The sequence below is a fragment of the Porites lutea genome, chromosome 8 (assembly GCF_958299795.1).
Source record: "Porites lutea chromosome 8, jaPorLute2.1, whole genome shotgun sequence".
Taxonomy (NCBI): domain Eukaryota; kingdom Metazoa; phylum Cnidaria; class Anthozoa; order Scleractinia; family Poritidae; genus Porites; species Porites lutea.
In genome coordinates, this window is record NC_133208.1 from 21,870,341 (window position 1) to 21,893,729 (window position 23,389).

Consider the following 23,389-nt stretch of genomic DNA (forward strand, 5'->3'; position numbering starts at 1 on the left):
TGTGTATCTGGAAAGTTGTTGAAATTGGAGGCAAATTCCCGTAGAGCTCCTTGTTAGATATACGATCTCTCTAGCTTATGTTTAGAGCAACTAAAAGTCATTAAAAATGGTAATAAATAAAAATCAGAGTTGTCATTATAACGGCTGAGCTCACTTGATGTCACAGGTGAACAAAGTGGAAAGCTAAAGGTGGCACTATAAATTTTTGTGATATGTTACGGGTGAATCTTCATTTGCCACGGCTGCTTCAAAACTTAATGGCAGCCCTGAAAATTAGTAAGCGCACGGTGGACGATGGGAAGAGGGGAAACGCGGAACCCTCCCTTGTTCCTTCTGATCTCATCAGGGCGGATAAAGGAAGCGTAGTTGGCAATATTAACAAAATGAACTAGACAGCCTTGACATACAGCCCCTTTAACCTGCTGAGTGTTAAACAACTTGGACTAATTACCCTTAACTGGCTCCAAGATATCCCGCGAAGCACAAACTGCATGTACAGCGTTCTTAAGAAGATTACTGACCAGCGTCTGTCCGTTAAAAATACATACAGTATTCTGTCATGCGATTGATTGGTAAATGAATGACGTATGCTGGCCTTGCGTAAATATTTCCTATGACGAGAATTTAAACCAAGGATAAATTGAGCCTCCGTGGCCATCCATAGCATTTACGCAGTTCCATCAATCTCAGGACGACCTCTCGAAGTGTCTTTTCTGATCGAGTTACTATGCCAAAGTGTCCAAAGTGCCAAAAGGAGGTATATTTTGGTAAGTACACTGCTAATACCCTGATTGAGACACTTTGAATAAAAGGCATTAGAAGCATGATTAAATATATCGTTTTGCTGCGAATGAGCGAAACACTATAGTCGCGCCACGCCACGTGGAGAAGCAAATCGAGATTTAATTTCATTTTGCGTGCCTTACAAGCTGATCTAAATTCAGGCTTCGTTTGGCGCAAACTGGGTGCTTTTAGCGAGGTAACTGAAAGTGTAATTTGTGAGGCGAAGACACGTGAAGCTTAAGACTCAGCCTACTAATGCTTGGCTGGTTATTGAGTTGAAATAATAGGAAATATTCCGCTATTCGTCTCAGATTTTCTTGCAAAAAATTCGAAGTTGAATTTGCAAATAAATATTCCAGAGATAATATATCGAATTTAATTAACCTGCAGCGTCGTAAGTGAGTAGTCGGAGATGATAGCTTGACTGATGACCTTCTTAAACATCCATTGCTATGCAAGCGCGTTGTACTAGATTACGAGAGAGTCAGTTTTTCTAGGTCGACCATCTCCAAGTCAAGTGCTTTGTCATTTGTAATATTTCACTTTGTTTCAGCCGAGAAGGTCACTTCTTTGGGCAAAGATTGGCACAGACCCTGTCTTCGATGCGAAAAATGCAACAAGACGCTTTCCTCAGGGAGTCACGCCGAGGTAGGATCCGTCCTGAAAAACTGTTGGACAGACGTTTAGTTTTCCTCTCTTTTCTTAAAAGATTTGAAATGACTTTGTGAAGTGAGCTGAGACTGGTATTTAGAGAATGAATTAAGAATACATCAAAATTATTGACATCAGGAACACAGATTATGCTGGAAAATTAATCCGCTGGCTTCGCTGTACTACTTGAAGAAAAGGAAAATACCAAGAAGCTGCAGGGAAAAATTCATGTTTTTAAAATTGTTTAATTCGTCAGGTGTTCTGCGTTGAAGAAAAAAATAGTGAAAAAGTGCTGTCTTTTCTCTAGAATATTTGTTTTCATTTGTAGCCCTGAGCGTCAATGGTAACCAAACACACTCCAGCAAGTTTGACCTCCTTTTCAAAAAAGACAATATAAGGGTGACAAAGCCAAGTTTTCATTCACATGACGTCTTAGAAATTTTTAACGGTATATTGTTCCAAAACAAAAAACGACAATAACGCCGTCGTAAGGTTAATTGCTGTGTCTCTAGAACCAACTCTGTACAAATATTCTTGAATATTTTAGAATGAAATCGGCAAACAAACAGCCGGCTGAACAGGGCGCCCCACAAATTATAATTTCAGTAGAATTTCTTCACAACGGAGGCATTTTCTTCTAGAAAAGTCTTTCTATCTATCTATCTACCATTATTTGCATCCATGACAATAACATATTATCTCCTTTAAACTATTGTAGCATCGTAGTTTAGTTCGGCATGGACCCCGAGTTTCCGAAATTAGTTCAACTACAACATTCGGTACATACTAGGTTGTAACTTAATTCGAGGGTTAAGGAGTACTTCAGTTTTAAGCCCTTCTCGATGCTGTTCGTGAAATGCTATGACAACTTGTCTCCTAAAATTCTTAAAATTTCTAAAATTGAAATCGGAAGACAAAAAATTAAGGAGGTTATTTCTATCTTATTTTAACGGCCGATCGATAGCACTGACAGTCGTCTAAATCTGGACTAGTCTAGAGACAATAGTTAGAAAGCTGTTTTGTCCCAGGACTCATCCGCAAGGTATGGCGAGAAGACCCTGGGGACGAGGCTTTTACTCTTGTTTTGAGAAAGAGGCTAGGTGCAAATGGCCAAATTAAACCTGGCATTGCAAGTCATCTAAACAATAAAACCATCTGCTCAGCCGCGAACAGAATCAGTTCGTTATTGAAACATTTGCGTACTGTCATTCAGCAAGGGTCCAAGTGATTAACCACTTCATTCAAGTTTTGCTCCGTTTATATAAAAGCTTCCTTAAAATGTCTCGTTATTTAAGAGGAAGTCTACAAAGTTTCAACTTGATTTTAAGTTCAAGCCTTGTCCTAAACCATTAGTAAGCGCAAGATGTTGTTTGCGCATGCCTTCTTTTTTAAAACCGTCTTTTGGTTTTAGCTCTTTTGGTCACTTGTTCGGCGAAACGGCGGAGTGACCACGGATGAAGCCCCTGATGAAGCCGAGGAAAACGGAGACGAGAATGCTGGGGTGACATTCGCGTTTGCGTTTAGTATTTGCAGGTCGACGAGTAGAGGACCAAATACAACAAGTTTGTTTTAACCAGTTTATCCTTTCCAAAACTCCTAACCAACAAGACCGCATAGCAATACGGTGAATTTCATGTAAAAACTTTACCAAACTCAGACATGAAGGAACTCTTTGACGTGCATACCCATTCTACGGCACTGACAATGGAGACTTTATGACCGAATTACAAAAGACTGACGGAAAGATCTTACTGTTCTGTGTTCGCGTGGAAACGGCTGTATAAGATACAGATTTAGCCAAGGCTAAGATCGAAGCTTTCGTGTTCTGAAGTAAAGTTTCAGTCTGAGCCCGCGATTACTTGAATTACAGTCAACTCTACTTAGTGCACGGAAAAGTGGTCGCTTACGGGAGATGGTGGCTGGGGTGTCTAGAAAACACAGACCTTGAAAACGCAGACCGCGCTTGAAGGAATTTGGGGGCAAGAGAGAACGGGCGCGCGGACGTGTCTCCCTCGCGCGCTTCGTTCTTTCCTGCAACCATTACTTCCAAGCACCTGCTACGCTAGTCTGAAATTTCATACGTCTCCACCTCCTTATCCGTGGGGGGGCCACAGATTATGGGGTGGTGATGTATGACATTTCAGACTAGTCGCTTATGGGTAAACGTGGCACAATAAGCTCAAACTTAGTTGATTAACGTAATTAGATAAAGATAATACCTTATAAGCTAAAATTAGGCTAATAGGCAACGTTTTGTCCGCCTGAAACCAAGAGAGGATAAAGGGGACAGAGAAGGCATCCTCCATACACACCCTATTCCATAGGTAATTCATCTCGAGTTATTTTTAAGACCACAGATCCCAAGGGGGATTAGACAACAGCCAATCACATAGCGCGAATGTGTTCCGCGTGGATGACCCACGCTCAGTGCCACACGTCCTTCACGAATTGAGGCAGAAATAAATGGCGGAAGATGCGGAGAGCAATATTGCTTTTCGTTTTGTCGACGAAAACGACTAAAGAGAGATTTCTGCTACGAGAGAATTTTTGAAATAGTATTTGAGTTTGAAACAAAACCGGTTATTTACAATGTCGCCTCTTACAAGAGGTGGTCGCTTACGAGAAGTGGTCGCTATGAGAGAGAGCTGACGGTACCATAAGTAACTGGTCAGCGGAGACCGCTATTTTCGGCCATTATCAACCTCTAAATTCTTTTATTTCAGCATGGTGGCAAGCCGTACTGCCATAACCCTTGTTACTCTGCAATGTTTGGACCCGGAGGTTTTGGTCGCGGTGGAGCAGAATCCCACAGATATTAATGGGTGAGCAATTAAACTACATAGCACTGGTACAAAGCATCTACAACTGGGCATTTTGAAGATCCGCGCAAGACTGGGAAGATCAGGTGTTATGACGAAGTGCATTATGGGGTTGTTTTGAGGGAAGCTATCGCCTATTTTATGCGCAGGAACCTGGGTCAAAACAAGGGATAGTCAAAATTCGTCCTTTCCCATGATGCAATTCGATACAACACTGTATTAAGAAATGGCCAAAAAGTTACTGGATTCGGATTCCGTATGACATGAAAAATTATGCAGATCTCGGAGGATGTTACCACTTCGCTTTTTCGCCCCTTCCATTCTAGCCCTTCCCCCCGCCATTGTTACAAAAAATATCTCCAAAATAAGCGATCGCGTGCGCCCGACTGGGGCAACGGCAGTAGGTGGAAACGAGTTTGAGCCTCGCCACGTACAGAGATTCTAGTACCTTTAACATTCGTAGTTTTCCAACGAACAATTCCCCCAAAGTACTCAAAGAGAGTATATGAAATGATGAATTTTTTTATATAGCCTGTTTGATCCAACATATGCTCTTTTTCCTGATGTACTGTATTTTTATTGTTTGCAGGGCCCAAAAACAGCACAAAAACTGTAGGCCCAAGAATAGCTGTGAAGCGAAAAGTTTTCTTTTTTCGTACGAATTAGTGCATGGTGCATATGATACAAATAAAAGTGTAATCCATATAACGAATTTAATGTGTCATAATAGTCTACATAGTATATTCCTAGGAGCAAGGACCTTTGCCCTGACTCGTTAAAGGACTCGTGATATTGATCTAAAACTAATTCGCATCTGATCTTAAATCAGATGCTAATCTACTTAGATTATCCGCATATATTTTCCTGCTCGAAAATACCATCAATACTGAAAAAGAGCAAAAATTTACGTATATGTGACAGATGTGTTATCATTGGGCGGCCGTAGGAATCCAAGGATGTTGGTTGCTAAATGAACTGACATCGATATTTACTGTAATTCTGCATAACACAAACACAAAACAAAACAAAAATGGTCAAGGGATAATTATAAGTTAATAGCTACATCTTGATCTTAGATTGCAATTTGCCTTTTTTATATTTAAATTGGCCATTTTCACGACGAAGTCATTTTACTACTACGACCAGAATCCTTCAGAGTTTTGCTTTTTTGCAAATGACGGCTTTATAGCCTGTGTACAGACGCCCCCTATGACGGCTTTTGTTATTTAAACCTCGCTGGGATAAGCAAAGTTAAATATAAAAGGAAAAACGAAAAGGATTCTGGTTGTAATACAGTGGAACCCCGCCTTACGATGATGGTGGCATTAAAGGAGTTGCACTCAGTAGTAAAAAGATGCCATAGTTCAAAACCAAATTCCAAAAACAAACTGAAAGTGGAAAGGAACATTTTGATGACGTTAAATAATTTTAATTCGTTAAACAAATATAATTAAAAGTCTTTTTTATGACGATAACATGAAATACATGAATCAGTCAATTAAAAAAAAGGAGTACGTATATTTTTAGTTTAAAAACTACAAAAAACAACTATCTTTTTTTGTACTTAGAGGGGAGGGGGGGGGGGGGGGCGGGGGTGGATGGGGGCAACCAAGCTTTGATGCGCTGTCAGAGTGGAATGCTTGGACCTGCAAAAGAAAAAACATCAGTGTGACAGTATATATGGGATATGAGACTTTTTACACTGGATGATCAAGTCCAAATATGCGACTGTTTAACCAGCTTTTGCGTGAGCTATTTGTTTCCCATACAGTTCTTTAATTCAGCTGTAAACGTCTGGGCCCAGTTGTTCGAAGGCCGATTAGGGCTTAACCGGGGTTAAATTTAACCCTGGTTTCCTTTTCTTGTGTTCAAATGTATTTTCTCGGATAATTTTCTCTGTTAGTTTCAGAGCTTCCAATCATCAACTTGTAGACAAAAAGAATTAAAACTGAAATGCTTTTTAAGCTTTCAAATCTGAATTCAAATCTTGGACTAACCCTGGGTTATCTCAACTCAGCTTTGAACTACTCGGCCCAGGAGACAAACTTTCAAAATATCAATTCAGTTATGAACAGCAACGGCACATGTTTGATCACGTTTTAAACAGAACAGAACAAGTCGTTCACACAAATCGAACATCATGCCGTAACGATTGACCGCGAGGGTTTCACGATTTCACATTTCTCTGTGTCATACGGAGCCCGTCACGCTTTTCAACTGCTCGCACCAACATTACTGATACGTTTCCTTCGATCGTTGTAACGAACGTGGAGGAATTTTGGCTCAAGAACGCCTCCTCAAGAGGCTTTTAAGGCCCAGCGTCTTCGTACATTCCATTTGATCAGCGGTCGGAAAACAATCCAGCATGCGCAGTACTGGCGAACGAGGTGCCGGATTAAGGGTGCTGGATAAAAGGTGCCGGAGACTCGCGAAAAGCGTGAGTGAAGGATGATAAGAACGCGCGCAGAGTGATGGGAGGAAAAACGGGCTTCTTTCCCTTCCTATTTCTCCCTTAATTTGTCCCCGCTTACTTAATTGTTTTAAACTATCCCCAAATAAACGACCCGGGGCATCTGGGGACGGGGCAGACAGGCAGGGCTCAAGTATTATCTTGCCAAAGTAGCCTGCTCACAAACCGTCTATTTACTAGAATAAAAAAAAACCGCAGGGGGAGTGCTTATTGACCGCTTGCGCCAGAGGGTGGGGTACAAGAGAAAATAGTTTTTCCCGTGCTGAAGCTCCAAGCTCTTCCTCCCGCACTATCAAAACTTGTCAGGGGAAAAAAACGAAGCAACGTCTGTGGACGTTGCGTCGTTTTATAAGATAAAGTGGACTTTTTGCAACCTTTTCCCGGTATCCCGAAGGATTTCCTTGGGCACTTGTGGTGACACTAGTCAATAAATCCGCCTTCGAATCAAAGAAACAAACTGATGGCTATACAGAAATTTTCCAAGAACTTAAAGTTCTTGCTCCATGCTACGCGATGTTCTATAGTTCGTGTATAAATAACATAGCCTAGTCACAGGTGTAATTAAGACACTTACTTGCTAATATTTGTGGGACTCTGCTCCACCGCGACCAAAACCTCCGGGTCCAAAGAGGGCAGAGTAACATGGGTTATGGCAGTACGGCTTGCCAGCATGCTAAAATAAAAGAAATGTTCTTAACAGCGGTTACATGGTGGGAGATCGACACCTGATATAGGCCCCGAGACCTCGTCCACAGGGACCTCTCGGCAAGAGTGCAAAGCAAGAAGACTCCAAGGACGAGGTTGGAGGCCCCGCTCACATGTTTTCGTTTTTTTTTTTCTTGAAAAGGAGTATTTTTTCTCTCTTTTTTTTTTTTACAATATTCATATTCACATGCAACATTAACGAATCGTGTATGTTTCCCCTTCATATTTTATAGGCGTTTCTGTTTGAAAACAGAGGAAAACAACCAAGATGATAATTAACTCTCTTTTTAATATGCAAAAATTAAAATTCCTCACTCGTTGTTGCAAGTTCTAGTCCCTTTCTTGGACCCACCCCCCACTAAGAGTTTGCTGTACGTCCTTGTTCGCAGGCGAGTTTTTTTCTTCTCAGGACAGATATAGACTGTTTCACAGTTCCCTATGTTCCTCCGGGGGAGGGGATGGGTTATACCCCCCTATTGCATGGCCTTTACGGGAATGTGCCGCTGAACGGGGTATGGTTTTATTCATCTTCGTCCTAAACAGGGCATATAATTTCATGAGAGTCACTATTGAGTTGATTTGCTTGATGAAATTTGTTTCTGTTCCAATATGCAAAAGCAATGACTATAACGTGAATTTTCTCAATTGCAATTGCCAATAAATGACTTTAGAACAAGACAGCGTTCATTTTGCCGTTTGTGTCGTTTCTCCTAAACAGTGTAATAAGAATAAGATTGAGGGTGTTGTCCTAAACAGGGTGTGCTTTATTCAAAGGGAACAAACCCCTGAATGATACCTTTTAATTTTTACTATTATCATCTATCTTATACCGTTCACAGTCCTCTGGCCATTTTTTCGTAAGATCGTTTTAAAGACCGATCGGTTACCTCTATAATTAACTCAAATCCTGACCCTCAACAGGGTCAGGATTTGGAACCCTCAGCGGCTCACCTCTAACCAAATGTTGGGTAGAAGGTATGGTTTGGGAGGAAGCAAAAAAAAATAGAGGGACTGTCACACTGCAACTCGCGTTCCCTCCCCAATCACCATAAGCCCTTGGGCTCGACCCTCCGTACATTTAAAACCAAGATGGTCGCCCGAAATTATAATGGTAAGCGATCGGTCTTTAAAACGATTTTACGGAAAAATGGTCAAAGGACTGTGAACGGTATAAGATAGATTATAATAGTAAAATACAAAAGGTATCATTCAGGGGTTTGTTGCCTTTGAAATTTGTCATAAAACTTCAGTCAGTTTTTTAAAAATTTTGCACTTTCGTGGACGCCTGCCTCAGGGTATTTAATTACATTTAATTGATTCCTCAAATGCCACTATCACCTTGGATGGAAATCACGTTTTAAGATGATTACTCTAAATTACGACTGTAAAAAGTGTATAAACTAGATTTTACTGCTACACTTAATACCTCTGCGTGACTCCCGGCGGAGAGGGTTTTTTTGCATTTTTCACATCTCAGACAAGGCCGATGCCAGTCTTTGCCCAGTGAAGACACTCTCTCAGCTGAAATAGGCATAAACAGTAAAATTAAGCATAATTTACATGGCTTCCTATGGCTTTTTGTAGAGAAAAAAACCTTTTTTCGTTCACCAGCTCACACTGGTTAAGGTCTGTAACAGTAGCAATTTCGGATTTCGTTCAGTGCAATGAATTTAACGCAAACTTAGCACTAGTGACGCAAAGTTAGTACGGTTGTATACTGATTTCATTAGCACGTCAATGTAAGGGTTTTATGCAGAAGTTAAAGTACGAAAAATTCTTCAAAAGACTGTGTTCATTGAGAACAAAGTCACGCTTCATGTAAGCATACAGTGAAAGCCGAAGAAAGTTCAATTACCTTAACCCGCGCGAACCTAAAATCACTTATGCTTGCATGGCTCAAAATGCAAACAAAGGTAAAATCGATCAAAGTAAAGGGAAGACGTAGTCAAAATACACAACCCAGAGGGGCGGATTATAGACAACTTACCAAAGTACACTTCCTTGTTACAATTCGGGCACTTTGGCATTTTTGACTGGAATAAAAACGAACGCTTTGGAATGGCCTCAGAAGCGTTCTAGACAACAACAAAAAAGACACTGATTATTAAGTACGAAGGCAATATCAGTATTCTTATTTAAATTCAAACGAGGAAAAAAGATATATTTACATAGGCGTCATGAGCAGGTATGTGACGCTGTTGTCACAGTAGCCTGTTCCAAGCGTTCCGAGATAGTGGGGAGCGGTGTGAAGTAAAAAGGAGCGCGAAAAAATGAAAACACTATCTGAACGCCTGGAATAGGCTATCGTCACATAGCCCTGTCATCCCTGGTCATTTTGAAGCGATCCGTGCAAAGTTTAAAGACAGTAAACCACCCCCCAAAAACCGAAAAAAAAAACTATAGTTTTTTAAACGCCGACTTTTACGGCTGAGCGAACTGCAAAGTCCAACGAACTCCCACAGACTTTGGGTTGCCTGTGCTTGGACGTGACAGAGAGCATGGAGAAAGACACGCGTTTTAAAAAAACAATAGAATTTTGACAGTTGGAAGGAATTTGCATAACCCCAGGGCGCATGCTCTCCAGCTGACATAGCCCCTTTAAGCCAGTGACAAGTCGAGCACAAAACATTGTACTGAACTCCGAAACATTGATTTTAACTTTAAATAACAGTGCCAATTCTTTGTCTTTACTTGCAGGTCACTCCAGTTCAAATTTAGTGTCCATCCCTCTATATTAATCAAGCTTTGCTGCTTAGTTTTTTGTCAAAATATCAATCTGTATCAAGCTTTGTTGCTTAATTCTTTCTCAAAATATCAATCTATATCTCTTGCTGCCCTTGTGCATGATACTTGCATTCCCTCCCCATCCATTTGCTTATTTCCGGTCATTTGCTTTGACCGCCCGATAATTCGAACTTTTTTCAATTTCCCTAGAAGGTTGACCAATCCAGGGTTACGTGTGACGTCATAACAAACTCATTTCCAGGGTATCGGTTAGCTTGCGTGACACGTTCGTATGTTGTTGACTGAATACATGCAGAGCTCTACGTTCATGTAATCCGTACTAAATTTTCAAGGCGTTTTTGCTTGAAATCAGGAGTTTTGCATAGATCAAGAACGGATTTCAAACAAGTTTAGCATCACAATGACGTCTGGTTTGGAGTTATCTGAGAAACATTCAGAGTCGGGGCAGCGAGGTGGCAGAAGAACTCGACATTGCATGCTATCTCGTTTGCAGGTTGCAGTGTTTGTTACAGTGGCGATACTGCTAATGGCAGTTGTCGGAATCTTGATGGCGATGTTCGGTCCTGGAAGTAAAAATCTGAAATATCGAGACGATGAAGACTGCAAAGGTAGGAAAGATGTGTAGGTGTAGGGGTATAGAATCGGTTCCTCAAAAAACGCGGGTCTCGGAAAGTTTTGGCCCGAGCGAGAAATCTCGGAAGCGTATTTGTTGGGTCCGGGCCCGGGGCGGGGGGGGGTACTTAAAGAATTTTTGGGTGGGGATGTGTCGCTGGGTCCCTGGAACCCTTAGCCTATACCAGAGCTAGCTCAAGTGAATTTTGCTATACTAGACTAAACTCCCAAAATCTCCCCCCCCCCCCCCCCTATCCCAGAGTAACTGTTTTCCGGAAACTACTGAGGTCACAAACACAGTCCAGCCAAAACAAAACCGATTTGATTTTTCATATTTTTGAGTGGTAGTTCCCGGTTTCCCTAGTCTAGACTAAAATCTTCCACCTATTGATCAGTTTCCTGCTGGAAAATGATACCCTATTCTAGACCGAAACTCTCTGATTTATATACCCTATCCCAGACTAAACTGCTTGAAAACCCTACCCTCCACAGTAGCCTGCGTAGCTGGCGGTATTTTGTAGTAGTCGAGTGAGATTTGGCGGCGGAGCCGTTGTGATGCCCATATATGGCAGTACCCCCCGGGGGGCCCGGGGTCTCGTTTTCGGGTGTTTTTGCGTCTCGTAGTCTCGAATCTTCTCTTCTCAAGTCTCTAATTTACCATAATATAACCCTATGAGTGTTTCCTGGGGGCGCGTGGTTTAAATACCGGGGGTGGTACAATACTCCCTTATGGTAGGCCCCGCTCCGAAACTGATAAAGACTTTGCAAATTTTGGTCCGGAATCGGTTATGGTTTTCGAGGGAGCTACGGGAATGCATGAACACGGTTTTTGTCGTTTCAGTTCCAAATAAATAAGGAAGAAAGATAATCAATGCGAATTCGAAATGAATAGTTATGAATTTTTTATTTGGCAACTGGACAGCACACCCCCACCAAGAATTCCCAGAAGTAACCCCCGGGTTTAAATACTGGCGCTGATCAACAGTTTTTTATTGTTCTTTAATTAAGCACGTCGTATTTCACATTCACTTCAGTCCTTAAGGTTTTTACAAAGAAAGCTAGCAAGCAGGCTAAAGCGACTTAAGCTATTCCCGCCTTTTTTTGTGGGGTGGGGGGGGGGGGGGGAGAGGAGGGTGGGGAAGCATCCATTCTTGCAGAGAACCCCAATAGGATTCCTCAATCCCGTCATTTCGACCCAAATTTCCACTCAGTCCCGTAATCCCGAGGTTTATTTTCTCCATCTCGAATCCTGGACCCCGAACTGAACCTACTGGTGACCCTCATTGCAATCTACTTTTTTGTTATTCTTCGTTGTTTTGTTTTTTTCCAGCAAGTGCAGAGAAAGAAAAAGAGCAAACTGAAGGATCACTTGATGTACATTGTCGCGTAGCCATTATTGGAGGAGGTACGTATATCAAAGTCTTCCCGTCTCTAAAAAAGTTAACATGTGTCAGAAACCCATCACTCTAACCTGTGCCATGCTCTTGGTCAGAGCAGACAGGCGAGCAGCAGCGAGCAGACCTCCGCGTCTCCCCCCAGCCCTCACACGGTTTTCGCGCAATTTTTTTTCGATCCGCTTTCCCCACCATCTGGGAGCCTGAATTCCTGGAAAGGGCAGCTCAACTCGCGATTCGCGTCGCCGCACTTCAGTGGCTACTAGCACTATATAACAGGCGTTATTTAACCGAAAGAGAGGAACGGGGGACGACAGAACCTCTCTTCCCCTTGTCTCCCACCCTTTATTAGTCTCTCACGCTTTGCGCTCAATTTTGTGTTTTTCTTCTCCCTTGGCCAGGCTCACCCCCATGTAATTTGTATTATCAGAATATTAATAGAAATATTCCTAGTTTGGCGTTGCATGCCATGGAAGCTGAAACGAACTTTGGCCTGATGGGCCACGTGACTTGAAGACAGTCTTAATTTACTAGCATAATTACTTTCTAATTGAGGTCTTTCCGGTCTTTATTTTGCTGACACATTGCTGAGGACAAAGAAAGAAAAGAATGTCTGCCTTTTTGAGAAAGAAAATCGCTTTGGTGGCAGGATTTTTGATCATTGGTTTTCTCAAGCTCCTAATATTACTGTGGGTAAGTCTCGGTCTGGAATTTTGAAACCAGGATCTCGCAGCAAGTCTCTAATTTACCATTCTATAACCCTATGTGTGTTTCCGGCGTGTGTGTTTGCTTAATAGGGAGTGGAGGCCCTTTTTTATCTAAACTTATCTTTCTACCCACGGCTAACACCCTCTCTTCGAGCTTTGTCCCGTCCGGGGGTAACGTGTACCCTTGGGGATATAAAAGGGAAGGGGTAGCAAGAGTTTATGTATAGACAGGTGTAAGGAAGACTGATATTTAATCTGGGTCTTAAAAAGTATCTTGAAGGCACCCACCTTGGGCTGATACCCCGGGGGGGGGGGGGTACTTTGGGAATGTCTGGGTGGGGATGTGCCGCTGGGAGCCTGGAACCCTTAGCCTTTACCAGAGCTAGTTCAGCTGAATTTTGCTACCCTATACTAGAGTAAACTCCCCAAATCCTCCTATCCTAGAGTAGCTGTGTACCTAGTCTAGATAAAATCTTCAACCAACTGATCAGTTTCCTGAAAGATGATACCCTGTTCTAGAGCCAAACGCTCTGATTTATATACCCTATCCTAGAGTAAACTGCTTGAAAACCATACCCTTCACAGCGGCACATACCTATATAGCCCATATATGGCAGTACCCCCCCCCCCCCGGGGGCTGATACGTACCCATCTCCCCCGCGGGGTGCTCCCTGCTCTAAAGTTGTCCTGACATTTTCATTCTCCCTTCTTGACAGCTCGGCTCGGTTTCTGCTTACTTTGACTTTTGGCAGTATTTCACGTCTCACAATGCCACCTTGTGATTTACCCTCTTTCATGATGCTTCGAGCTCTCTCATTGTACGTAGGTTTTCTCTATTTACACCTAATGTCACTATTTTTGATTCGCGATTTGGTGGCCTGTCACGCTACGTAGCACCATTCGTGTCTTTCTCCCACGCTTCACGGTCTTTAATCGCGCGAGTTTTCTCAGTTTTTTCCGTAAGGAGACACCGTTGTGACCGAATGTTGTCCATTTCTTTTCTTTTTTTAGGCCTTGGCGCCTGGAGAGTTGATGGTAATGCCGTTAACATGATGTAAGCTGTAGAAAGTGTTTTGAAAGTGAAATAGTGATATACCGTAAATCCTCTATTGACCCCTCGGGGCTTATTTTTTTTTCAAGCACTTTTTAGGGGGGGGGGGGCTCAATTTAATTTAGAGAAACGCTTCAAGCGGAGCAAGATTTCTCGAGGACGCACTTGTGGTTCCCGGGCGTTATACTGCTTTTTCTGACAATAAGAAAATGCTAACAATTCTCCACAGAGAACTGGAGCGTAAAGTTGAAAAAGTTAAGCACACGAGGTTGGAGGTCATGCGGCCGAAGACCAAAAACAATATGAATTTCCAGCCTGAATAAACCATAACTGATCAGTCCACGTCAATTGTTTGTGAAGAATGGAGGGGAGGGGAAGGGGGGGGGTGCGCTTATTAACTTTCCTCCTTTAAAAAAAGGGTGCTTATTAGGGGGGGGGGCGCTTAATAGAGGATTCACGGTATTCAAAGTGAGAAAAAATTTTATTGAAGCTTGAAGCTATGGTTAATTAAGGTTTTTGAGGCCAGTCACCTTGCAAAGTGTAGCCTGTACTAGTAGGGATGTCGCGAAAAGAAGCCAAGGGAAAATAAGACGCGCTTGATCCGGGAAATTGGTTAATGTTGCTTAAACATCTTATAAATGTGGTGCTTCACCCAGTGATTGAAGAGACAGCGAAACCAGACAGATAAACGAGCTTCAAAAGGAGCGAACCTTCGAACCTCGTGTGTTTCATTCAGGCTCTAAAAACGACACAAACAAAGACACACGAAAAAGCCCTCCCTGGGATTTGTAGAAACGCAAGCTGCGCAGAACGTTTTTCCCCGCTGAAAAATTTCCCCTGCAAAATATATGGGGTACCCCTGCGAAAATTTCAACTCAAGGAATAAAGTACCTCAGCCCACGATACAGTCATGTGATAATGGTCAGAGGATACCCTTTTTGAGAGCAGGAACAATGACATGCCGCTGACCAAAAGAAAAGCGGGCTTGGGAGGACCTGAAACTCGTACGCATGCACTGATTCAGTTATTTTAATACACCCTCGTACCCAGCGTCTTCGTTCCTCTTGTCAAGTCAGCATGCGCAGTAATGGACGAAGATTCGAGGTACGAGTAGCTGTTGGTACGAGTTGATTTTTAAGAGAGGAGAGGTGTGGTCACGTTACCATGGTAGCAAAATTTCTGGATCGACGACGGCGACGAAAACGAGAAGGGCAAAAAAGCAATAGGTTTAGATTGGCAAAACAACAACTTTGTACGTGCACCACGCTTTTTTGTACATTTCTTAGCCGTCATTGCACGACTGCAACATGAAACTTCCTAATTTCTGGCGCCCGCTTTATGGACTGGGTGAACACAACACAAAAATTGTCTTTTTCTAAACTTAGATACGGTCCTTTCGGATTCATCCCTAGAAAATGTCGCCAACATTTGACAAATTGATTGAAATTGAGTATATAAGGTCGATGAAGTTTAAAACAGTGCGAATTCACTTTTTAAGTGACGTTTTCAGTTTGTTGTCATCCAGAAATTTTTCCTACCATGGCAATGTGACTTAACGACTTCTCCTTTCTATTAACTGCAAAATCTGGTGTTCTTTGAAAAGTTGTTAATAAATTTACTGTTACTTAATGTAATTTTTTGCTTAGGAATCTTATTCGACGCTTAAACATCTCGACCGTTAGCTGGGATTATCACAAAAAAAGTACTCTGGAATCACGAGGGGTGTTTGCTTTAAATAACTTCGCTAAAATAAAGCAGGAAGCCTTTTCTACGCTTAATCGAGGAAGGTTTAAGAACATGACCAGCAACGACATGGTGAGCTATGCTTTTAGCGACGACCGCGTGTCAACAGCACCGCTTTTCGCCACAGTAGATTCGTATATGTCCTACTATCTATCTCCCGAGGCCGCAGAGTTCCTTTCAGAGTTATATGGTTACAAAGGAGACTACAAAGAGTCTATAAATCCCGCAGCATACATAGAGTATCAGAAGATGCTGTTCGGTCCCGACGGTCTATCATTTGAAAACTTTCGACCTCTAAAAGGGATGTCAGCGGTTATAAACTCCCTGGTCGCTTCAGTGCGAAAAAACGGAGGAAAGCTTTATTCGGAAAATGCTGTGCTCTCCGTTGATAAGGTTGAAACAAGCTTTGTTCTGAAGACAGCGAGCTTAACAATTTTGGCGGATAAGCTCGTAATAGCGACACATCCCGCTGCTTATTTGAAGGTGAAAGGAGCAGTTTCAGAAGAGATTTATCGTGAGCCCGTGTTCCAGTCGATAAAAATCATGCCCGCGTTCAAAGGAGCAGCGGTTTACCGTGAGGCTTGGTGGCAAAACACAACCGGAAACCTTACCCGGCTGAACACGAGGCAACGATTTGTTTCCAACAGTGACTGCCTTGGGACATCAATGCCATACGGGTAACTAATGCTTCATTTTTGTCAGTAGACATTGTGTAATAAATAATAATGGGAAAGCTCTCTTTTATTTTAATAAGGAGACGTGCAAAAACAGCTTGCGTGCTAGGCGGCATAAGAGGTGCAAGTAGCCTGTGATTCAGGCCATGCTCTCATCCTGGCGGTTAACTCTCTCTTTGCAACCCGTGTGACCCGCGAGCCAGTAAGGCAGCTTCGTTCGTGCGTGCAGTAGCGCATGCTCTAGACATGATACAGTACCCACTGCATGACACAAAAATAAAATATCCTTGGAGCTTAAAAGCAACCGCAGGCCTTTGTTTGCAGAAAAACAAACTGGGAGCACATTTTACAGTACTTTTAAAATATTTTACGGCAAAAATGAAAAAAAAAAAGTCAAAAAAAGTCAAAACAAGTCTGCGCTTTATATCTTTGCACATCCGGAATAGGGGGAAGGGAGGGCAGGGCCCTCTGGCATACCCCTACCCCTAGATAGAAAGGCTATATATAGGTTATGTTACGACTCGAGTATATAGCTAAGCGCTCCGTGTTATTGGCTTATCAATCCAAATTTGATCTCGATAGGGGAACGGGCCCTAATGGTGAAGCTGTTCTCCACACAATGTATATGGATGGACCCTGCAGTAGAAGGTGGGGAGATATTTTAAGGACCTCGAAATCACACGTGGACAGAGAATTAAAAAGAGCGCTGAAGTACAAGTTTGGAAGGAAGGTCCCAGACCCCCTGGACACCGTCTATCAATACTGGGACGAAGGAGCCTGGTAGGTTTAATTCTGAATGTTTCGCTGATGAAGGTTGGAGGAGAATCATTCTGGCCTTCCTTCCTTTTTGCCTGTGACGGAAAGAGGAAGATAGAAAAACTAAAAACTTTTGAATGCAGAGGTACCATCAACGCGTAAATGAAAACCGACTGGTTGTGGGGCGATTCAATGACGGAGACAAAAAACTTGATGTCTCTCATTGACTTTACCCAGCTTGAAAGGATCCGTTAACTTGTTTTGTTAACTTTCAGTTTGTTTGTCTTAACAGTCTGTTTTTTAATTCTTTTTATTAACTTACAAAAACACTCCCCAAAACAAGGACGAAGCTACAAGTTTTCCACAAAGTTGCAGGGCAACGCTCACTTTTCCAAATCCACCTCACCTTGTCTCCCATATAGTTTCCCTGAGGTGACTTGATTAATTTTCTAATCTCTATTTTTCGAAGGAAGTGTTCTTCAAACAATAGCAGAGGCAATGGTAAAGGTTTCGCTTATTCGTGTGTGGCAAAATCGGTGGGAGAAAGAACACTCCATGCTTCGCCTACGTACCGGAACCCAGAAATGTTTGCTTGTGGAATCTGGAATCCTGGGCTTCGAAATCCGTGCTCAAGGAATCCGGAATCCCTCTAAATATTGAAATCAAGAATCCAAGACTTTCTTGGATTACCTTATATGGGGCCTCTCTCCTCCGCAGCGCAGAGGCTCCAAAGGGCATGGCGCGAGTGATTGTGGAAATCCAAAAACGCGTCCTTGAACCTGTGCGGAAAGGGGAGACGCGTGGGGCGACACGTTGATCTTCAATTTTTGGTGTACGATTCAGTCGAGAGTCAAAATTATCGCGTGATTTGCTTAGCTACGCTTTGTGATTGGCTCAAGATCTATTCACACGTTCGCGTACCCACAACCAATCAGAAGGGATCCCACTAACCGACGTCAACCTGCCCGCACGCTATTGGCGCTGCGCCCGCTAGATACTCCTCTTCGAAATCTGATAAGTTCATTTTCCTTTTTCTACGGGTCTTGTGATTGGCCAGTGTAGAAGAAAAGATTAGCAGCGAAGACTGATCACCTGCCTTGACCAGTTGTCTTTTCTTTCTTTGCACCAGGCATTTCCAGAAGCCAGGATTTAATTACACTCTCACGGAGGTCAGTGATTGGGCAAAACGCCCTTTCCCAGGAAAGGAAATCTTTATCGTTGGAGACGCGTATAATCCTTACAGGGGGTGGACTGAGGGCGCTATACTGTCAGCTGATAACGCGTTGCTTGAGGGCTGGAATATTCCGAAGAAAAGCATTTCAAGAAGGAAAAGGACGAAATCAGTGCCGCTTAGCGAACTAGTGCTGGATCCTTCCACAGAATTCCAGATACACTAGGGCAGGTGTAGACTGAATCTTACAAGCGTCCAAGGCAATTTTAGAGTTTGGGTTTATCGGATAAGGAGCTTTTATTAGACTGAGGCGTTTATTTAATTCCTTTCGAAGATTTTTCTACAGAGAACAAAATTTTAGTTTTTTAATAAACTATTGTTTGTAAAATGACAAAAGTAACAAGTACTTCGCAAGGTCGATATCCATCTTTGCTTCGTCATGAATAGAAACCGGAAATTTGTCATATCTGAGGTTCCACTTTAATAACTCTCATACTCAGCTTGGGCCGCCTGAGGTTGACTTTTAATATTTTGGCTCCAAAAAGCATGTTCTTTACCATGATTTTCCTTTTTTGTGAGAAATAATAGGTGGTTAAAAAGTTGGCAAAGTAGTGTTGGTTTTGTATGAGATTCCACTTTTCCATTAAGCGGCTTCTTTTATAGTAAGGGCTGGTAGGCACTGATATTTCTTTTTTTCCTTGCTGTTTTGTTTCAGGAGCGCGGACTTCCAGTTTCTGTGGTTTTATTTATTTCTGATAGTAGCATTTTTTCTTTCAAATTGTGTCGGTAGCCTCTGCCCATCAAGCGTTTTGTTGAAGTTTGAAATACTTTCCTCACACATTGCTTGCGGGTAATGTGTAGAAATAAGTGGGTTGCTCTGTAGAAATTTTCATATGCTGTGTACTGACCGACCAATACTCTCGTTTGGTCGTATATTTGTAAAAAGACTTGTGACGTCCATCGAAACAAGAATTGTTCGGTTTTTCACTTTTGCCTTTTCAATAAAATTTATAAAGTCGGTGGTATCTTTGGTTACTTCTTAGACAGGTAGAAAAAATACAATATGCTCTTCTTTCTGAAAACAAAAATATAGATAGGTCTAGATAATGTCGGTCCATTTCGGTAGTCGGGTCGGTAGTCAGTAATATTTTTGGCCCTTTGTCGGTAGTCGGTTAACCCCCATTTAAACCCTCATACTTGTATCTCTTTCATAACGACTGAGTTTGAAGTTTGCTTGTTGCAACCTCGGTTGAGCTCAAGGAGTTCCGCATTTCGCCCCCCTCTCTCCCCCCCTGCTGAAAGCACCTTTTACCTTTTCCCTTTAACTATGTCTATCTTGTGAAAGAGAGTCTTCTCTTGCTCTTATGACCACCGTCATGATCAGAATATTGACACTGATGTGTTGGTAGACATTCTTGTTCGAAAACACCCCCACACCCGCATGGGATTCGCCTCTCCTACCCGCAAAGGACTATAGGGACTTAGTCGTTCGTGGCGCGTGGAGGTAGGAAATCTCTTACGGCTTCTCGTCGATAAATAATATGCCAAAGTGCCCAACTTGCGGGAAAGAAGTTTACTTTGGTAAGTACAATAGACAATTTACAACCAAAACAGGCTCTGGCATTTTTTCTTGTTATAATTTGATAACGCCGGTAGAACAGACGTGAGTGCAAGCATTCATAACATGGTTACGTCAGTTATATCTGTTGTTTGTCACAGTTTCTGTTCCTAGTTCCTCGCTTTTTGTTCAGTTGATTTCATTTGTTTACGTTAATGACTGTTCTTTTGAACGTTTTAATTACACAGAGAACAATGATATGGTGCCAGTACCTGTAGTTTCACGCTAAACAACCGGATCTCTATTTGATGGCGTTGCTATTTTTGAATTTTTAGTACCCGATTATAATCAAGGGAGATAATTACAGAAAGATATTTTAGAGCAGCTGATTTAATTTGTTACGTAAGGGATAGAAATGGAATTTTTAAGGTCCTGATATGTAGTATTTTTCATCGATAAACAACAAACGGAATCATGATTAGAAGCCCACATACCGTGAAGTTTAACCAACATTTATTGAAACTGTCATCTATCCATGCTTTCTTTTTAGCGGAGCGGGTTTCTTCCATTGGCAAGGATTGGCATAGAGGTTGCCTCAAGTGTGCAAAATGCAAGAAGACACTTTCTCCTGGCGGTCATTCTGAGGTAACTCACCTGGAAATTTCTTATGAATACAGTACATTATAATGTAAAGCTTTTTAAGTTCTGAAAGTGAAAATTATGTGCTTGCCATTTGAAGGTGATTGTCTGTCTATGCAGAATGGTAAGAATTTGTTATCAGAAATTGATTAATTAGCTGGGGTAAACAGTGTTGTTATTTTTAATCAGTCTTTGATTAAAATCCATTGTTTTAAATACTTGGAATAAATAGAAAACTATTATGAATAAATTATGTACAGTTGAATTTAAAGAAAGCAGTTATCACACCTACATTGTAGTACAAGTTCAATATTAACTTTTCAAACTTCACTGTTGTTGAAATTCTGGGCAGTCATACTTGTAAGCCTTTTGTTCTATATGTACCCTCCCTTTTGGTTCCTGAGGGTTGCTAATAGGGTACCTCAGTCCCATAATCCCAACCCAAAATTTCATACAATCACATAATCCCAAGGGTTATCTTTGGCACCCACCTGACCTCCCAAGCATACATTCAATCCCGAATCTCGCCCCAATTTTTTAAAATCCCAAATCCCAAGCTTCAAGTAAGGTAAATCCAGGACTGCAAGAAACCTTTTGGGGACTCTTGCCCTTAGGTGCTGTATTTTTCAAAGACATTTTTCTTGTTTGCTTCAAATCTTACTGTTTGGTTCATCTGCATCACCTCATTTTTGTGACGAATGGGACGATGATTGAGATGATCTAGATCAGAAACCAGCCTGTGTACAGACTTAAGCTCTATCCAGGTGGTAATGATCATCCCAGTAGATTTTTTTTGTGTTTTTTTGTTTTTGCTTCCTGCCCTTGCTGTTTATGATGTACTTTGTTGATCTTGACAAGGGTAAAAATTCTGCTAAATTTGAACTCCCAGAACTCACCATAGCAATTTGCAACAATATCACTCTAATCTGTCCATTTTATTGCCACCTTTTCTTCAATCCCCTAGGGGTGTTCCTCTCTTAAAAATGGTGGAGGTGCTTTTTGTGGGGGGTAAATTTAGTGAACTCATGCCTCTTAGGGAACTAAAACGTTTAAAAAATAATAGCAATATGGAGTTCCTGCAGTATTTTTTATGGGCATTTTACAGTATGGAGACAAAAAAATGAAGCTACCGTGACCGCTATCAAATTAGCACCCTCCTTGCACATAAAATTATAAAATGAGAGTTCATCAGTCAACCCTTCCCAAGAAAGAAGAAAATCACTGAATATAGATCCATGCTAGTTTAGTGTGAAAGCTTGTTAAAACTTGTGTTTGCTTAAAATAAATAAAATACCATTTTACAGCTTTGATTTTCAAAATGAAATAAGCATCCCACTTTAAATGAGTAGCCCTGCTTTCCAGTCAGAAAAAGATATATTGAAGCATTTATGGTAGCTATTTGTTACACCTGTAGTCTACTGAATAGTCTTTATTGCTACTGAAAATTGTCAGTGCACCAGGCCCCGAGCCCCCGGGTAGAGATTTATACAGTGGATAACATTGTCCACTTTTGAGCAACTAGCCTGCCAGGTAAAAATCCTCTATTTAAGCCCCACCCCTCCCCCCTCTCAAATAAGCCCCCTCCCTCTAATGAGGGCTCCTTTTCAGGGCAAGAAAGTTAATAAGCCCTGCCCTCTCTATTAAGCCCCCCCTCCCCTCCCCTAATTATTCTTCGCTACTAAATGATAGACTGTATTTATCATTCACGACTGTAAAACTGATCAGGGATGGTTTATTCACCAACTGGGAGTTGATCTTCGGATGAATGACCTCCAACCTTTTGTACTTTATTAAGAACTGATACCATCGTCTGTGCTAAATTAAATAAGCCTCCCCTCTCAAATAAGCCTCCCGTCTCTATTAAGGCCCCCCTAACACAGGTTTGAAATAAATAAGCCCCCCCCCCCCCACCCCTGGGGGCTTAATAGAGGATTTACCGTATACCAATCATAACCCTTAGGTGAAAGTAATCTTGTTCCCAGATCTCTCTCTCTACCCAAAGGCGAGATCTGGTCAAATCCGATTTGCACACGTGACTGCCTGTCAGGAATGTCACAAGCAATAAAAGAGCGTATGCTTGAAATAAATCCTCAAAATTGCGGCCGTTTTTCGACTTGTTTAACAACGAATCTGATAAAGCCGTGACAAAACGTGGTTTTGAGCAGACGCTTTTTCGGTAGACTACGAGCAGTCTCTCTTTCTTCTTGGTCCGTCGAGCAAAACGCCCCAGACACGCAAATGACCACGCGCGTGACTGAAGGCGCGAGACGGGAGACGGGCTGCCGCCCTCGTTTCTCGCGTCTCGCGGCTTCGCCGCTCAACACTCGCGCGGGCGTGCGTGCATTCCTCTTACTAAATCTGAAGAAAAAGAGAGACCGCTCGCAGTCTACTTTTTCGGCTCTTGTTTCACTCGTCGAGAAAATAGCTAATTTGTGTGCTGCTCTTTGTAGAAAAATGGCAAACCGTACTGCAATGTGCCATGCTACAGTGCCCTGTTTGGTCCAAAAGGCTTTGGTCATGGAGGCACCGAGTCGCACACATACTGAGAGAGTAACGTCAAACGGCTCTCCAAGACGATGCAGGATTATGACAACATCTTTTTCATTGAAAGTAAAATAAAGGTGGTTGATATTTTTAGAATAACATTTACAGTGTCCATTATCCATGTCCAGCCAGCGTGGTTGTATTTTTACATTACACGTGAACATGAAATAACAGCAGCCTCTTCCTTAGGCGCTTCGTTTTTCGCAGGGTAGCAGAGGCGAGCGACTGGTGATGAACCGCAAGGGACCATGGGAAGGGTACGGACGGCAGGCGAAGCGCCGTCTCGCCCGTTGTCTCTTTCCCGCCTTCCTTTTCGCGCACATTTCCATAGAGAGAGAGACGTCTGGGTACGAGGCAGAAATAACAG

General features: G+C 42.2%; 2 protein-coding genes across 3 annotated transcripts; both read left to right on the forward strand.

The window, feature by feature from the left end:
- The first annotated feature begins 597 nt into the window (after window positions 1-597).
- On the forward strand, window positions 598-23,123 carry LOC140945347 (cysteine-rich protein 2-like). Its single transcript, XM_073394383.1, has 10 exons — window positions 598-767; window positions 1,337-1,431; window positions 4,158-4,250; window positions 10,667-10,781; window positions 12,116-12,190; window positions 12,735-12,868; window positions 13,898-13,921; window positions 19,790-19,862; window positions 20,390-20,484; window positions 22,929-23,123. The coding sequence occupies exons 1-10, from the start codon at window positions 728-730 to the stop codon at window positions 23,022-23,024; spliced, it is 840 nt and encodes a 279-aa protein (XP_073250484.1). The 5' UTR covers window positions 598-727; the 3' UTR covers window positions 23,025-23,123.
- LOC140946091 (uncharacterized) lies at window positions 12,645-19,233 on the forward strand. Of its 2 annotated transcripts, none has more exons than XM_073395168.1 (5): window positions 12,645-12,868; window positions 13,898-13,940; window positions 15,584-16,357; window positions 16,937-17,134; window positions 18,240-19,233. In XM_073395168.1, exons 2-5 carry the CDS (start codon window positions 13,936-13,938, stop codon window positions 18,505-18,507), a joined length of 1,245 nt encoding a protein of 414 aa, XP_073251269.1. In that variant the 5' UTR covers window positions 12,645-12,868; window positions 13,898-13,935; the 3' UTR covers window positions 18,508-19,233. The 2 variants fall into 2 exon arrangements, with proteins under 2 accessions (XP_073251269.1, XP_073251268.1); XM_073395167.1 differs by having other exon boundaries at window positions 12,646-12,872.
- Window positions 23,124-23,389: the final 266 nt, after the last annotated feature.